We start from the raw sequence: 18914 nt of genomic DNA, 5'->3' as shown, positions 1-18914 counted from the left end.
AACTGCATTAAAAGTTTTATATTTTGCACAGCAGAGGGCTGTATTTACCAACGGTATGTGAATAGATGTTTTGGTTTTGTGTGAGAACTATGAGTGACTACTAGGGTATTTAATTTAAAAAACTTACAAGTGCTTTAATTCCATTTAAGGCTTTGCCAGACTTCTCTCACTCTCTGGTGTTTGTCCTTTTTTTTTTGAGGACTTACTATTACAATACATGGTTTCATGGTAGTTTTTTAGTATCTGTATCAAGTATTGAAAAGGTAAATTCTTCCAGCACCTGAACCATTTCTTCTTTTCCTCTTTGAAGGTTATTCCTGTATGGTTTTGCTGGACATTTTTGACCAGCAGTAGCCTTCAGGTCTGTATGTGTGCTTTGCATACTTTTCTTTCGGCAACCTCAGGTCTCTTTTACAGCTCCTAAATAGCCTGTTTACAGTATGACAGCTGTGAAGTGTCCCATTACTCTGTACACTGCAGTTTACAAAAACTGCATACACTAACTTTATCATCATAAACAGAATAGGGGTTTCTTAAATTTCTTTATTAATGCGACAAGTTCGTGCAACTGATGCAACTGTCCATGACTCCTGAAGGAATGCTGTCCGTGAATGTTCATTCTGTTTGTTCTTCAGATAAACAGTACAGATAAGATGTGATCTTGTTTTTCTCCTACCATGTTCCTGCCCCGAGCTTTTCAGTGACTGACTTCTACCTACAAAAACACATAATTGTCACAAAGGGCAGGTTGGAAGATTGACAGAGGACTCTAGAACTGGCAAAAACTTGTTTTGGATTCTGAATCTGCTGTCCTTATTTAAAGGAAATGGCTTTTTGTTAAGTTCCATCAAAGGTCTTGAGTACTGTTTCCTTGCCCGTTTCAATGCATGCTGTTTTAATCAGTGATCCAAAGAATATTCTTTTGCCCAGCAAGGAATCTGAGACTATCTCTTTTGCCAAGGTATCGGTAGTGTCAGGAACTGTCTCATCCATCATCAGGTCACAGTTGATTTAGGATTTTGTATCTGCTATGTGAGTGGATGATGATCGTTAGTAGCCTGGTGAAACAAGCAGCTGTGTTTCCCCTGAGGGAAACTGCCGGCCCTTTTTCTCAGCCTAATCTAGCAGTTCAGAAAGTGCTCAGGTAAACAAAACTTTGGTGCTATGGAGCAAAGTTTGCGGTTAGTATGGATGCCTGTTGTCTTGCTTTGTTACAGACTTCACAAAATGGAAATTTTAACAAAGCACATGGATTTCTTTGCTTGCCAGTGCTAACTTGTGTAGGAAAACAAGCTCAGTTATTCAACATACCTGTATTTATTTAAAGTCAATATCTAGAATTTCAGGTTCTTTTGAGATTTCTGTAAGAATGGAAAGGTTTTCATGTGAAACTGTTGTAAAGGTACCATAATACCCACATTTTATTATGTGTTATTGTCTATTAGACCTTATACTCTGGAGTGTGAAGATTTACACTCACGATACCAGAGCATGTTTACAATAAATGTCTTCTATGGTAATTTAATGCCTTAATATAACTTTAGCAATCAGCTAAATTTCAAATGCACTACAGGACAAATTTTTGTTTGCTGAGACTTTTGCTCATAGTAGAACTCATTCATTACAAGTGTACTGCAGCTCTGTTTATGTTCTACTAAAGCAAAAATGTAACTGTTTTGCTCAGGTTTCCATTAAAGACAGCTTAAAATACTGTAATGTTTCTTTCCTGCATTTTCTTTTCACAGTGCAGTCAAGTTTAGAAACGATCAACTTAAAGCTCTTTGTTTACATGTCAGACACAGCGTTAATATAGATTTCTTTGTGGTTTAGGTTTAACATTAAATATTTTTCACTTGTGAGGAATTTAAAATTTTCCTCTCTTGAGAAAAGCCACCTGATTTTATGAACTTTGGGAAAAATAATTGATTTTTTTTTTTTTTTTACTGAGTAGGGTGGTGATTCATTATGATAATTTAGAGAACAAACTTTTTCCCCCTTTCCATGAGATTTACTTGAAGAAAAAAGTTATGATCCACTTTCATTTTTAAACAACCAACCAACCCCCTCCCCCAACTGTATCTTTTCGGTACGATGTAGGGGGGAGTGGGAGCTGGAAGTTCTGAAACCTTTACTTGACTTTTCAAGGCACCTTGAAAAGCAAGATTTGCAAGAAAGATGTATGTGTGTGGTTTAAAGAAAGCCTGGTTTCCTCAGGAAATGCATATGACTGTGCTGTCTGTCTCTTGCCAGTAAACTTTCAGCACATTGCCCATTTCCATTTTTAAAAAAGATAATGAAAATACCAAAGCCAAGAAACTCCAATGTTAATCGTAATTGTGTACGGGTGGAGGTGAGAGACCCCAATTAGTACCACGGTTGATGAGGAAGCTGCCATAGAGTAGCTGTTTCACGCCCGTCTGGCAGGAGCCTACCACAGATTGTGCTGCTCGGAGAACTAACCACAGCCTTTCCACGGCAAGTGTCACAGAGCTAATGAGGGACAGAGCGTGCCGAGGTGTGGGGCAAAGCACAGGGCCTGCTTTCACAGGAAACCCACCGGCATCAGCCTGCCCCTTGCAGCCCGTGGGTAAGCATCCGGGGCCGAGAGATGGTGTCTGCGCAGCAAAAGGATGCCTCTGCTGTTATCGTGTGTGCTCGGTGCTCTGTCTGCTCTTTACGTTGTGACTGAGATCATGAGGTTCAATGCTGTACATGGGATCGGGCTGCTGCTTCGCTTAATTCCGGTGCCACATTACTCTCAGGAATGAGAATGCAGCTTATTATCATTTATGTTTACCCTTAACAAAGAGTCCATACTGGATCTGCCTGTAGGGCTATTAGACAATTAATACTGTCAATGGATCTTATACCATCATTAAATTGTTAATGTGTTTAATACAAAAGACCCCACTTCAGTTGCGGGTGGGGAGAGCATTGGATGAAGTGAACTTTTTTCCTATCAGTTTTTCACAGAATCATAGAATAGCTTTTTTAATGCATTTGGAAATTAAAAACACTGTACTGAAAACAAGATGTAGAAGCAGGACCATTTACCTTACATTCCTGTCACACTGATGACTACCAACAGTGGTTCTGGTATGAGTGACCATAAAGGAAATGGTAAACAATTTTGCATCATCATTAATCAAATCAACATCTGTTTGATTTCTTCTCTTGTGGTTTATGACTTTCTTATGTCAGCTGCTGTAGTAAGTAGGAATGTTGTCCTTGTGTTCTGGTGCTTTCTGTATTTGGACTGAAAAACCTGTTTTTGTAATTAGCAAGCTTTTCAGTTTTTATAATGAAATACTGCAGTGTACGTCTACTTCCTAAACCTATTTAATACACCTCTTTGAAACCCAAATACATTAGCTGTCAGCAAGAGTAGTAGCAAAGATAAATGTACCCTAATTTAAAGGCATGGCATCAAGAAACATTTTAGAGGAGACATAATAGTGTTGATTGTCTTGGAAAAAAAACACAAACCTGATGAAAATACGGAATGAAGCGGTGTGCAATTGTGCAACTGCTAACATTCAGCAGTGTAAAAAAAACCCGATAACTAATGAGTCTTAAAACTAGCAGTCTTTGCTTGTCAGAGTGATTCTTCTACCATATATTATAAAGTTGTTACAAATCATGGAGTATTTTCTTATGAAAAAAGAAAAAAAGATACTGTACTAGCTTACATGATGAGAATAGGTCAATATGTGCAAGGGCAAATAGCCCCAAAATACTTATTTCTTTGAAAGCAACTAGGCTCTGGCAAACTTATGTTTTTTAGATTTTTCTGAGTTTCAAGAGCAAACAATATTATTCCTTATGGTTTCATAAAGAACCATGGAAAAACTAGTGTTTCATGAACAGCTATGTTTATTTCATGGGACCTTCTGTGACAGTCTTTTCAGTAGGTAATGTCAGTTCTGTATTAGCTTATTTTTTAAATGTGCTTGGATAGGAAAATTTTGCTTTGTATGGCACAAACACGTAACAGAAGTAAATGGATTTTTGTTCACATTTGTTGGAAGAGCAAGGAACAGCAGTGTGATCTTAGCAATACTGATAATATATTAAAATAATTGTTCTTTATTATTTTTCCTATAGCCAAAATTCTTAAAAATTATGTAAAGAAGCACCGGATACTTAATAGCAGTAATATTCCCTTGATGATGTATAAAGTGATGTTTCTTACAATATTTTTCTGCTAACAACTTTCATACATAGCTACCTTTTGACCTTTCATTGCATTACATTTTGGGAAGCATCTTAAAAGAGGTAATCTGGAATCATAGGCCTGACATTTTGGTTTGACTTTGTCTTCTGCCTATAACAACATACACCAATACATTTGAAACGGATAATGTGAATGCACACTATAAGGCAAACAAAATAACATGGTTAATTACCGCACTTGCTGCTCTGATATACTTCAGGCAGAGACTGCAGAAGGAAAGCAACTAAATACCTGTATTGATTAAGGTAATTGATAACAAATCTCATAAATAAAGTAAGCTAAGAAGGATGTAGGCCTTCCTGCTTCCAGACACAACCAGACAATCTTACCTTGAAAGAGACAAGAAAATTTCCTCCATCGGCAGATCAGCCCATTACTGGTCTGCTTTACAGCAGAATCCTACTTCCTGTCTGATCTACTTAACATGTCTCACTTAACATGTTAATTCCTGTTTTTGCAGGAGCTGTATTGTTTCAGAAGGAAAAAAAAATGTTTGTGGGGTAGTATTCTTGCATATAAACACTTTAAAAAATGTATACATTTTTTATATATATATATTTATCCCTGAAAAAACTGGCTCCAAATCTCTCCTACCCATAAATACGCTTTTTAATGAATGTACTTTGACCCAGGACAAAGCGAAAAATGCATGCTTTCAGAGTCATCACTGCTACAATGTTATTTTTTAGTTATAGGGTTCTGTAATTGTAACACAATTTTGCCAGTTTTTGGTTTGTTCTTGTAAAATGATCTTGGGCTGAAATTACTGTAATGTAGTTAGTGTATTCATTTTGAAGAGACCAGAAATCATAACTTGTTGCTGGCAGAAGTAGAGATAAGTGAACATTTTCTGTCCTGCGTTGATGTTTTGAATGGAGCTTTAATGGAAGGATAGTTTCAACAGGTTTTACTCTGTTGCATTCAGGGGTTTCTATAGTAATTACTATGGCAACAGTGATGCAGAAAATGTTCCCACAGGAACCCAGCTGTGAATAATAACTACAACTAAAACCATTTTGTTTTTTGCATCTCAGGTTAAATCGCTTCAGAAATGATGGAAAACAGTGAAAGTGGGGGTTTTGCTTACTCAATAGGAAGTCATTCTACTACATAAAAATTCAGATATTATGAAAGGAGTCTTTTGGTTTCAGAGTACATACCCCTTTTGAATATATTGCTGAAGTATCATCCCTCAGACCAATGAAGACTGTAGAAACATTGCATGTTAAATTTGCTACCAGCTTCAAATGTTTCATGTTGTAAAGAAACTTTTAATGCCAAATATGTAGTACACAATCTTTTGCTCAGAAATTATAACCTAGCTTTTATTAACAGTGTTATTTTTTATGTAAACCTATTTACATGATTCTTGAAGAGAAACTATCTTGATAGCCTTCTGACCTCACTGTGCAATGATGATCAAGATCACAAAAGTCACATGGTAGAGGTCAGTATTTGTTGACTTTAGTGTCTATTTATAAATTGCATTCAAAAACTCTTCTGATTTTTGCAGACATAAATTTGTCAGTGTTTGTATTAAACAGAATATCCTGATGTCAGAGGATGCAATATTTATTGAAATTCTTTGTTATTAAATCTAGTTCTCCTTGTATGTGTAAACTGGCCTTTGGCATATGGTTGCCCTTGTTGTATTTATTTCACTTTCATTCAGAACAAAGGGAAACCAGTCCAGTGTTTATTATATGAATTAAACTTTAAACTTGAAAAGCATTTTAGGGGCTTGATTTGGTAGCTTTACTGTCATGGAGTAAGACAAAAAGCCTATGGAGCTCAGGGGATTTATGGCCACAATAAAAAGTCCTAGTGAGTTATATCAAACAAGGGAAACTAAAGTAATCAATACTGAATGGACATTGCTAATTCTTTTCAAGATCTAAAAAAGTATGTTAAAGCTGATTAAGAAAGTTATAAAGATCACTTTGTAAAATATGAGGAAAAAAAAATTTTCTAAGCCCAGGGGTCTGACAGTTGCTCTTACAGTTATTTATGCAACTTAGTAGGAAATACTGTGCAGATGGAAATGAATACGAAATGGAGGTGAAATCACTGTTCTTTTTATTTGGGGTCCTGCAGTGTACGATCTGCTAATAATGCAAGTGAAAGTCTTACAAGTGAAAAGGTCTTAATGAATCTAAAAGTTGCATAGTATGATCTTGATGACTTGTATGTATGTATTGCATATTGTTTTAAACTTTGCTTCAGGGCCTCTTGTAGTTCATTTTGGGGCACAAAATGTAACTGAGTTCAAGAAAAATTAAATATACTGGCAGTTTATTAAAGAAAACAGGTTGTAATGGGTACATAACTACTGAAAATGTTTGCTTGTCTACAGATGTTTCTGTGAGTATCTTAAGTATTTTGTTAAGCATAGTTGTGTTTATTATACCTATTGATCTTAGTAATCTAATGAACTGGAAGAGTTCTCTCCTGCGTTTCATATTGTAAAAGAAAAAGGTGTTTCATTGGGTGCTTATCTTTAAAATAGCACCCAGAGGGGAAAATAAAAAATAATCCCAAGTTGTGGTACTTTAAATTTCTAAATAAAAAGCTCTAGAAACAGTGAAAGGTTATTTGAAAAAGTGTAAGCTTTTCCTTCAGACTTGATATAAATATAGAAACTCATTCCCATGAAAGGTTTTGTTATTGGTCCGTTAATGAATTTCTGACTTTTTTCACTACTTAATACTCTGTTCTTTATTTAACTGACAGTGCTTAAAGTGTGGGAGAAGTTCTGGTGCCCATGTTTTAGTTATGCCACAGTTAAATACTTGCTTGTGTCCTGAGCAGAGTCCCAGTATGCTGCGGAATTTAATCTTTGGTGAGATTTTTAGGTCCAAGTTGCTGAACTATATGTGACAAAGTAGCTAAATGGAATTTGCCAAAACAACCTGCAATCCTTGAGGCATGGTGGAGGGCAGAACTAGTGTAGACATGACCGCGTACACTTGGAGAAGTTTAGTTGATTAGCTCCAGTGGTGACAGGCCTGTTACAATCTTAAAACATGACATTCTGTCTGTCTGCATCAGAATGACAGGAGTGGTTCTTGTCACTCAATGTACCGCTTTATGCAAGAATAATCTTTCTCAGTGAAACAGTATTCTGAAAGTTGCCGTCCTTTGTAGCTGATTATGTTTAATAAAAGCAGATTTCCTTCCTTGACTAGTTTAATTCCATATCCTTGAGAGAGAGGTGTGAAAAATATCATACAGCACTCTTTTAAAATGTGTGCAGGAGTTTTTCTCTTTTCAACACAGAGAAGCCTCTAAATTGGCTGCAGGCTTAATGGCATAATGGTCCTACTTGATGTGTTTGTTACAAACTTACATTTTTAGCCTTTTCAGTTGAAATGCAAGCTATAATGCAGAAAAAGATGAAGTTGCAAATGAAGAGATAAGGAAATAGTACAGGAGTTTAAAAATTTTGTATTGGATTGGTATGCCCCCAAATGTTACTTGCTTTAAATAGTGTTACCGTCTTTATTTGGTCCTTCTGATCTTTCTAAATGACTCTTAGTGAACCACAGGAATTCATGTTTGCCTTCAGAAAGAGATCCGGATTATATGAATCCAAACAAAAAGGATTTTCAGAAAACACCCATTTCCTTTATCAAGAACATGATGTGATGGCACTTGAATGGTCATTTTGAGGGTGTTAGTAACTTCCATATAGGCTAGCTGAAAATGCGGTTTGGTTGGATTTCATGAACTAAGAAATCCCTTGTCTATCTAATCAGTAAGTATCCAATCTTGCTAAACTAAGTGGATTTCCCAGCCTTAGGTTCTCAATGAGAATGAACTTCCATTTTGAAAACAAAATGGAGCCTACTCTCTTTCATTGAGCATGAATTATGTGAGTTTTTTGCATGGAGGCTTGCTTTTTGTGACAGTGTCATGATGGGGGGGTGTGTGTGTGTCATTTTTTTTTTCCCATGGACCAGAGAATCATACCTGGATGGCTGACTGTAGGGTGGAGGTGAGCAAACGTTTCTTTTTAATGAGGAGTTGTTCTCTTTGTAAAGATTTCAGCATGTATCTGTGATACAACAGTGGGATGAGGTAATGACTAAAAATTTCAAACATGTTATTTATTGCCGTTTCTTATTCCTTAGTATTATTGAAATGCCAGAGGAATAATTTTAGGCTGCGCATTCAAAGTGAGCCAGTGAATAGTCTTTCTAATCTTAGCTTTTGCAATATTCATGAAACATTGATATTTTGTTACAGAAACATAATAGAAGACTCTCTTCTCATCCTCCCCAACGTTAATGCAGCTATACTTCTGTCAGACAGTAGAAAAGCCTGCATCCTCCTTTTGGCTAGTAGCCAGGGCTTTCTGTTTCAGTTGTGAACAGAGTTCATGTGTCAAGGGGGATGCTTTTATAGTGGTGTATATCAGACGTGATTTATTGCATTAACCTGTGGTAGTTAACAGATGAAGAAATAAATTAAGTTTAAAGCTTTAAATCAAGCCTCTGTTTCTTCAGAAGATGAAATGTTACATCATAAGGAGTATCTGATTTTTACATCAAAATGTAGAACTTGATCTTCAGATTTTTTTTTCCCCCTCTTTCATAAAATTGCTTTTAATTTTTACAGGAAGTTAATCAAATGCAGACATGATAAAAAGCATTTTGTAGCTTCTTTGGGTTTTATTAACGATGAGATATTTTACAGTGCTGTGCATTGATTCACAGTATAAATAAACATGTTCTGAAGAGAGCATGGGAAAAGAGTAGGTGTGGGACAGCTCGCTGGTACATGTACCTGCTTCGGTGGTGCAGGCTGTCATCTGTGTACATCCAGATTCATAAGGGCTGTTTTTCTTTCTTAATATGTTTATGACACATAGTTCATGATAGTAGCACAATAAAAGGTTATATTAGTATTCAGGAAGTCAGCTCAATAGTAAGAATCAGTCATCTGTGTTTGCTTTGGTGGATGTTTTTGTTTCAAGATAGTAAGTGTTCGATCTTGCTCATCTAAGTGCCCCCCTCGTCTCTCGGTAGATGCTATGGGAGCTTGAAGAGCTCGTGTCTGGAGGATTAGACCTTGGTAAATCAAACATACACACAATCTTAATGAGATGCTTTGCCTTTAGGAATAAAAGTGTATCAAGTAAACTCTCCACATTAACTTAAAACTTTTCTGAGCCAGATTTTACTGTATTAGATTTGGCTTTTTCCTTCTGGAAAATAAATAAAATTTTCCACAATCTCCTTTACTTCCAAAATGTACAAATCTAGCATAGAAGAGAAATAGTATTTGGGATTTCAAGTGAAGGAGTCAGTATATTTTATGAAGAGGTCAAGCCATGGGTGGGGGTTTTTTTTCTGCTTTTAAAATTAGTACCAGAGGTACGTGAATCTATTATCTTAACTTAAAACATCTAAGAGAGTCAGTATTGTTCAAAACTGTTTTTTGAAGCTAAAATGCTCTTGCATATCTCAAGCTTCACCAGGTAAACTACTTCAAATATTTTTTTAATGTGTGATTTAGTATCACAAATATCCCAGTGTGTTCAAATAAATTAGCTTTTATTAATGGTATATTAGTGTACACTTTTGATAAGTTGAGCAGATGACATTACAAAGAACAGTTCTGAACAGTAAGTTCTATTTATTATTTACAGTATCTTCATAAATATTTACAGCTGTAGTAACAACCTTTACTTTTGCAGATTGAAAAGAATTTTTACTTGGCACAGCTTGTCTCTAAGTGGTTTGAACTTTCCTTTTATTATCTGAGTGAGTATTCATGTAGATTTGTGAAATGTGCTTTTATCTTCAAACAGACTTAGCAGCTGAGTATTCTAAACAAAACACACACAGCTTGAATATTCTTATCTGAAAAAATACTGTTGTAGTCAGTGATTCTGTGTGCAGAAAGACTGCACGATCAGATAAGATGTAAAAATTACAGAGCTTAATATAAACTGCCATAAATTGTTCATTTATGTCATCGTCATGCTTCAAGACAGGTAACACAATTTTTTTAGTAAATGCCTTAGAAACTTTAAAATGTTCGATGTGTGTTGTAATCTTTATATATTTATTATATATTATATATATATTATATATATATAAGTCCATTATATACTTAATTATTGCCATTATAGAACTACCTACAGCACAGTAAAGATTGCACAAAAAGATCTCACTGATGTATTTTGGGAGGCATGTTAATTGGGTGTCTACAAATTGTGTCTAAATAAAGATTTCAATAAGGATATCTTTGTCCAACAGATTTTTTATTATATCTATTTATAGTATGTGTGTGAGGGAACCTAAACAGGAAACCCTACACAACTTAAGGACAAAAACATTATTTTATGATTTTTAATTCTTTTTCTTACCATTGCCAACAAAATTCGAGGGAACGTAGCTGGGTTCTGTCCTGAGTTTTATGCAGAAATAATAGTTATAGGTCATATTCAGTCTTTGTAAAAAGTCTACAGTTTCACTGATCTTTTACAACAATATATATTATAATATATATTATACAACAAAGATATTTTACAGCAAATGTAAAATGTAGGGATCATTTTTGCAAAACTATTTTAAGAAGGATCAATGTTTTGTTTCCAGACAAACCTTTATAATGATGCTGGTTTAATACAGTATCATAGAATTGTTTAGGTTGCAAAACACATGTAAGGTCAAGTCCAGCCATTACCCTACCACTGTCAAGTCCACTACTAAACCATGTCCCCAAGTGCCACATCTACACATCTTTTAAATACTTCCAGGGGTGGTGACTCAACCACTTCCCTGGGCAGCCTGTTCCAATGCTTGGCAAATCTTTTGGTGAAGAAATTTTTCATATGAAATACTGGATTTTTCTTCTGAATGCAAAGCAGTAGATGGGACAACATAAGCATTCTAGAAGAAAAATAATGCATACTTCGGTCTTGACAGAGATACGTCTTTATTTTTAATTCAATGTTCTGCAGTGGAAACCAACTGACATATATCCTTAATCTAGTTTAGTACTTTATTGGAGTCTATGGCAACATCTTGTCTTCATTGTATACAAAATTCTGTACTAAATACATAGCTGTGAGAAAGGAAACAATATGTCTCTAGCTGTGTGTTTGGTTTTTTTTTAATTTCATGGCTTATCTTGTTTGTGTTCTTTTTTTTTTTTCTTTCTTATTTTTCTCCCTCTTCACTGCTACAAGTCATTTTCCTTTGTAAAGCTTTGCTTTTTGTTGGGTAGTGTCATACAGCCTTGTGTTACAGGAAGCATAAGGTGTTGATTCATTGTAATTAATCTAATAAACTCCTTAAATTAACTCATGGTACTAGAAGTTCTAGAACTTTTATTCATTCAGATTCATTCAGATTTAGGACTTTAAGTGATTGTGCTGGACCACAGAATCTGGGACCTTAAAAAACTGAAGCTGATAATTCACTATACATTTAATTCAGTGGCTATTTATTCTCCAGGCTACGAAATAGTTGTAGAAGCAACTATATTGATGTAAAAAAGATAGAGCCACAGCTCAGAGGATATTACTAGTGTCAAAAGTTCCTGCAGTAATAAATGTTTTGTTCAGTAAAATTCCAGATTATCCTTACTGAACATCACTAGCAGGATCACTAGGAAACTAGCAGGCAAGCAAGTCAGTGTCGTTCAGTCATTCCTCGGTAGATGTTTCAAGGGATCAAGCATACATCTGAGCTACTAAGATGTGGAGATGCCATTTCCAGGGCTTATTTTGCCAGAGCTGGAGCTTAAAGATCAAATGGAAGATGAACAGTTAAAACATCTACTGAGGAGGAGGAGGAATTTGGCACTGAAACAGAGAAACATGGATGAAGGCTGAGTATCTTCATGGGCTGCCTTTCCAAGTGGTAGGTCTCCACTTGCACTTTTCTCAGGCTGGATGGACTTGGTTTCAGGCTTTTATTTCCAAGGTAAACTTTGTATAGCAATCTTCAAACCAAGCTCAGCTGGCAGGTTTGATAACCCCTCTCCCTCCCACAGTCTGAGGAGTTTCTATAGAGTCCTACCTTCTAATCTTTCATTTTTAAAACTGCAGTACTGGGAAGAAAATGGTTGGAGGCTTTTAGCTAAATGAAAAAAAATCCATCTGTAAGAAAGGTCAAGTATTATAAATAACAGCTCTGAAATTACTGTTGCAAGGAATTGTAAGGATGATCTCCTGTCTTTCCCTCACACATCATGTACTTCCTTTTCTCAGCCATGATCTAGTCTGTGATAATCTGTTTGAGGGTTTCAAGAGTGTTAGTCACAGTGTATGCAGTTATAGGAACCATCCCTGTCTTATTCTTTGGTATCTGGAAAAGCCTTACTACAGAATCTGAGTAACTTATTTTAGACTTGTGTTCCTCTGGAAGTCAGAGCTGCTCATCACTGGTAATGCCTATTAATTTGTCTCCTTTCCGTCTTTAAGATAATGTTTTATTTTGTTCTATCTGCTACCTACTTATGCCAGTGGTTGCTTTTATTATTGATCTGGTAAATCATTTTATTTCCAAACCATGTGGGTCTAACACACCTATTGATACAGTATCCCTCCTATCGAAGTGTAACATTCATCGGTTATTTCAAAATAGATTTCTCTGACAGTTTTGTAGCTTTATGGTTTTGTATTTAAAATATCAAATAGTAATTCAGTATTTCAGTGGTTTTATAATAGACAGGTGGTTTTCTTAATTAGCCTGTATACTGCTGCAATTCAGAATAGATTTATCCAGTAAACAGAATGTTCACAAGTAACAGTAGTAGCGCCCTGTAGAAAAAAAAAAGCAAGACATTAATTTAAAATTTATTTGAAAAAACCCTGCAACACTGATTATTTCTCAGTACAGCTCTCATTGATGTTGACAGTTGGGAAGTCCAAGGGATCAAAACACCTTTAAGACAGTGAAGGACCAAACAGAAAGCTGTAAATTAGGTCTTGTTTTCAGTAGAACTATATTTTGTTACTTGAGGTACAGTTGAGAACCAGAACTTGTAATTTTGATTTAGGGGTGTGTGCAGCTGAAAAATGCTGGTCATAGACAGTTTATGAATATGTTTAGCCTAGATCATTTCTAGTTATGGGAACAGTGAGGTATCTAAACCAGTCTGTCAGTAAGATAGTAGGAAAACACTTTTAAAATTTTAATATCTTTGTAAGTTTGAGATGGGCAATATGAAATGCTTTCTTATAATGGGAAATTAGACTTGATGTATTCACTGCATTGCAGACAAACATTGAATATCTCTAATAGAATGGGAAAAAAGGAAGTAATAACCAGGCCAGATGTGTAAAAATGTTGGAAGAAACTATTTAAGGTAGCCTGTAGCTTGGTAAATAGGTGTAATGCTTCAGCCTGATTTCTGCTCATTGGAAGAGCACTGCACGTATGAGGTGAAAAAACAATTTGTGAAGAATTTTGTTACACCCTGTATGTATCGGATCAGGCTCATAAGTTATGGAGGAACATACGGTGACTTCGATATGTTTCACTACCTTTTTAATTAACTCCTTTCGGTAAAAACGGCTTGTTTTGTTAGGCTGCTACATTTAAGGCTCTTTAATAACACTACAGTAGTACTAAGAAGAAAGGAGTTTAACATACCAGTGTGAATAGTAAGTTCATTCTCACCAAAATGAAGTGAGGTTCTTGACTGCTAAGATAAGAAAGGAGGATACCTATTGTGAAAACTGGCAAAATGTACTTTTAATACTGTCTGCTCTCTATAAAGACTGGCTGTTGTTGTGTAGTCAGGGATGCTTTCAGTGAATGGGAAAGTTACAGATTGATGATAACAAATGGTTAGTCATCAGTCTTCTGGTGGATGGTCTTCAGTTTAGTGTAGGTGAATGATACAACAACCTTATTGTGAAGTTCTCAGTTCTTGTTACAGGATGATAGTGGGGAGAGATTATTTTTAATGAAGTTTTCATTTCCTTTGTAACTGTTGTGTAAATTATCATAAATCCTGCTGTATTGAAGTTGAAATGTCTTTTGTTTCCCCTATGCTTAGCTTAATTAAAATAGAACTAGTGAAATTTTTAATAAACTGGGAAAACAAATGCATGAACAGCGTTAAAATATCAAAGAAAAAATGTGGAAATGTAAGTTTAAACGTGAGATTTTTTTTGAGAAGTGACTAAGGAGCACAACTTTATAGAAAGCTCGTGGTACTTTTTGGAAAGTCTGGCTGTTCTAGTGTGAGATCATCTGTGAATGAAAAGGGTTCAAAATACCATTAGGACAATTGATAATTGTGTGACTTTGTCATGTTAATCACATTTTTCTCTTTTCATAGTGCAGTAACAGTTGCAGTGAGGTTTTTGGGTTAGTAATTCAGTTTCATAATATTTTAACTTGGAAAGCTGTAGTAGGAGGATTTATTAGCGAGACTGCTTAACACTGAAGTCTGTCATGTATGCTGTCTTGTGCTTTTTAGTGACTTTATCAATGTGCTTCGGATATTGATATTCTTTCTGGCTGGCTGTCAGGTAGACTGAAAAACTGAGAAGATTTACATCTCAGCCTTTGATGTTACAAAAATGACTCAATTGTCATGATTAATATTTGCTTTATGTTGGTATCTAAAAATGCCTACCGTGATCATTGTGCTATGATGTGTTTTAGCACACATAATAAGAAAACTGCCTGTACACCAAATATTTAATGCCAAAATAGAGAAGACAGAAAAGACAGAGAGAACTATGGCTATCCTGACTCTACAGAAAAGAAGCTGAGGCACTGCGTGTTAGAGTCCTTCAGGAGCTATAAGCAACAGGAATGACTCCCAGATCTTTCATGCGTTAGTCCAGTGCTTTCATTGCACAACATCTGTCCTGTTGTTGTTGGATGGTGAGGTTTGACAGGCAGCCATTTAATTTGCTATTTTTTAACCAAGTTTGTGTGTTCTTGTTCTTGTTTGGTCAGTTCTCTAATCTGTATAATTGCATGGTTGGAGCTGCAGTGTGTTCAGCACTTAGGTCCCACTGCCAAACTATTTGCTGGTTTGGTCAACTGCAACAGGTCAGTCTAGCTTTGATCTGACTTCATGCGTGAAATCTCAGCAATGTTTGCCTACCTTTGTAAAGTAGTTTAAGATCTCACTGGTGAAAAGCGCTTATTAGGAGGGAAGCGAAGAATGCTATGGTTACTTTTCAGAAATGATTGTACGGCAATAATTATAGGGTAGGAGAAAAGTTTTGGAAGGAGTAAAAACAGAAGTCAGCTTCTAGTTTTTAGTGTCATACAAAGGTCTGGCTAATTTACATTAGTGCTTTGCGTAGCTTCACTGGTATGATTAAAGGCTCTATAGTGTCCCCAGCTAGTACAGCTGGTAGGCTGCCCCATCGTGCATCACATGACATAATTGCAGCTTCACAGACCCGCACTGTTCAGGTCAGGGTTGTCTCTGCTTGTTGAAAATCGGTAGGAGTAATGAGTTGCTGTCAGACATCAAGTCAGTGTGTCTCCGAAGGCTCGTAAGGCTGCCATGTCCTTTAGCTCTCAACACTCAACTAAACTGAAGAGAGAAACCTGTCAGAAGTACAGCCAAGGAAATCTAAGGTGTCTTAGTACTTGAAGCCTGTGTTTTCTCTTTTCTTCCTCTATTGTCACTCTGTTATTGATATAGAAAAGATGACAGCTGAAAATGTCAACACTTTCCTTTGTCTCATCTTGCAGGCCGAAACAACAGCAACAGAATGGTTTTTCCCTGTTTCCTTCTACCAAGGGCTGGAATTTCAGAGGGGTAAGTGTGGTGGTGTTTTGTTCATACTCTGTTCATACCTCCTGCTTCATTCGGTTGCTGTGTAACTTTGTAGTTAAACCATGATCTGCAGGGACTAAAATCATGGCAAAATAATTACAGAACTGAACTTTTAATTTTCTGACCTCTTAAAAGGCTTTCTTAAAAAAAGGGCTTTTGTTTATGTGATTAGCTGATTTATGATGAGGGGTGGGGAAGATAATTTAATGTAAGTGTGTTAATGTACATTATGATTTAAAAAGAAAAGATGTGTGTTTTCATATCTGAAAATAAATCAGCAAAACGGAACTGATAGGTACAGGGTTTTTAAGTGCTTTTTTACTCTAATAGATATTTGCGAGATTAGTTATTGAAAGCTTGTATATGTGAATTTTGCAGAAGTACAGTTGGAGATTCATAACAAAAATTACATGGATTTCTTACAAGGCAAAAGGGAATAGGTTTTATTTTTGTTTGGCTAAGCAAGGAAATATGAAGTATGCCTGTTCCCACAGTAATTGAGTGAAAAGGTACATGAAAAACCAATGTAAGTGAAACAGAGAACCTTAATATTTGCTGGGGGTATTGGGAGCTTTGATTCGTGTCTGCTTCAGGTTTCAGAGGTATAATTCTTATGTAGATTAATTGCTTCAGAAAGTCATGTTGTCCACTCTCTGTGCGCTATGCTCTGTGAAGTCTTCTACACCATTTGTTGAAAAACTCAGTGTGACGGTGGTGACAATGGTGTGTTTGCCATTTGTGTAAGTACTGTAGCCTGGGATAGAGTCTAGGAGAAGGAGTTGTCACTGCATGTTGTATCTAAGTCATAGTATTACTGTAATCTTTTGGTTAAAGGTAGGGCTTTTCTGCCTTTCAAACTTCATTTGGTATAATAAACAGTAAATTACCGTTACCTGTAATGTAGACTGACTTAGGCTGAATCTAAACAGTTCAGTTTTGTATTCAGGACAGCATATAATTCTGTTTTCTTTGAGTTCCTTCCAACAAAAAAATTACATAGAAAACCATTACTTAAATGCTTTGCTGAAAGTGTAAATGACATTGGCAGGTTTACTGATCTGTGGTGGTGATAATATGGTAAAATTAATTAAAATGTAAATTATTTTTCACAATATCTGCTAATGACTTCTGCATTCTAATTTGGTATTATAGTGTCCACTATTGTTTACTGTGAGCATTTTATTTTCACCATCTATTTCTTGCATTGTACCACAAAGCTACAGAATGACGTTGTCAGCATTACCAAGAAAATAGTTCCGTCACAACTATTGTCAAGAATGCAGGGAAAATACCAACAACCTCTAATCTGTAGATTAATTATAAATTTCAGAGCCAGTTTAAAAGTAAAATTGACTGTAGTATTTCTCCTAATTCTCAGCTATGCTTGAAAAGTAACAGAGGAAGAAGGTAGGTATGAAAGTAGTAGGAAAAGTGTTGCAGGTATGAGTTGTAGACGGAGAAACAATGATTCTAAGTTCAGAAAACAATAGTGCACTGGAAGTAAGGGCTTAGGGTCACTAAGTGTGGTGGCATGAAGTCTGTCATCAAGCTGCATGGCAGAGGTGGAGTGCGCTAGTACATGAAGAACAGAGAATTGGGGAGTAAAAGGCTGAAGAATCAAGAAGAGAAATGAAGAACCTGAAAGGAAATAGAATAGGTAGTACTAGAGAAAACAGGCAGCGAGTAAAGGATCTTCAAACTGATTCCTCCATGTGTAGAAATTAAGATCTGTGGGAGCTGACTGCCACCTTACTTTTAAGGAAATTTATGGGATACTAAGACAGATGTCAAGTTCTATAGCTTTAATATTTCATAGAATGCATAGTAATTGACAGTTGCAGTTAATTGTTTGAAATAAACTGCTACATCAAGGGAAGAACCTGTATCAGTTGTTCACTTGATCTGTTTGGATGCTGAAACAAGACTGTTGAGCACTGGGGAAGAGAGCAATTCTCTGTTCATGTTTGCATTGCGTCAGCATCAATTTTATTTTGAGGGATGGAAAAATTGTGTTATGAAAAGCCCAATGAGCAGACTTGAAGTCATAAAGGTTTTCATACAGATGGTGAATGATAAAAGGTTAACTTTGATGTCTTCTCAAACAGGAGTAAAACCTTATTGGGTAAAAGAACAGAGTTAATGTTGACAGTGGAGCAGTGCCACGCTTGAGTATAACAAACAATACTCTAGAGATGACTTATTTATAGCTGTTTTGTTTAAACATCTATGCTATAATACAGGATCATTTCAACAGTCACAAAAAATAATAAAGAAAGTGGTGAAGCACCTAATTGCAACATTGTGTTCGTCCCACCTACCCTTGCTTTGCAAGTCAGTTCACTGATTTTAAATGTCTCTGTATCATGCTGATAAGGTGGGCATGTTAAAGCATCCCTGAACGTGTACAAATGCAGACCTCAAAGTAAGATAAAGAAGGCCCAGATGCTAAACATTTACCAAAGAAACTCCTCTGCACTTCCCTTTTACCCTCCTTACATTTATTTTATCAGAAGAAACTTTTTTTTTTCTGTGCTGAGCAGCTCTTTTGAGCCCTGTGGCTAGAGATCACATTTAATTCTCTCAATAGGGATTTCCATGTCACGATATCATTTACATGTTTCTGCCAATGCTGTCAATTTTAGATAACAGTAGCAGTTACTTAACAGAACTTTGGGCAGTGCTTAGGTATCATTGGGGAGAAAGGAGTTTATTTTGATTTTTTAAAAATTATTTCTTTTAATAGATCAATCAATCCTGGTTTAGATTAAATTTAGAATTAAATTTAACGAGCAGTGCAATCTCTCTGCTATGTGCTGCTCCTGCATATACGTGAAGCATCAGGTTAATTTGGTCTCTGAAATTGTATAGTCAAGTGTCCAGCAAATAGACTATTTTAGAGGGAAGGAAT

At 35.9% G+C, this 18914-nt stretch overlaps 1 protein-coding gene across 1 annotated transcript in view; it reads left to right on the top strand.

Annotated features, from left to right (window-relative positions):
* ARHGEF3 (Rho guanine nucleotide exchange factor 3) overlaps positions 1-18914 on the top strand; it is a 137882-nt gene that overhangs the window by 23701 nt on the left and 95267 nt on the right. The window contains exon 3 of the mRNA XM_037386216.1: positions 15922-15988. Within this exon, the coding sequence (XP_037242113.1) occupies positions 15922-15988 (67 nt within the window). The remainder of the gene's footprint in view (positions 1-15921; positions 15989-18914) is intronic.

Source organism: Falco rusticolus, chromosome 4, assembly GCF_015220075.1.
Source record: "Falco rusticolus isolate bFalRus1 chromosome 4, bFalRus1.pri, whole genome shotgun sequence".
Classification (NCBI taxonomy): Eukaryota; Metazoa; Chordata; class Aves; order Falconiformes; family Falconidae; genus Falco; species Falco rusticolus.
The sequence above is the reverse complement of the archived record's forward strand: the minus strand, read 5'-3'. Positions and strand labels throughout refer to the sequence as shown.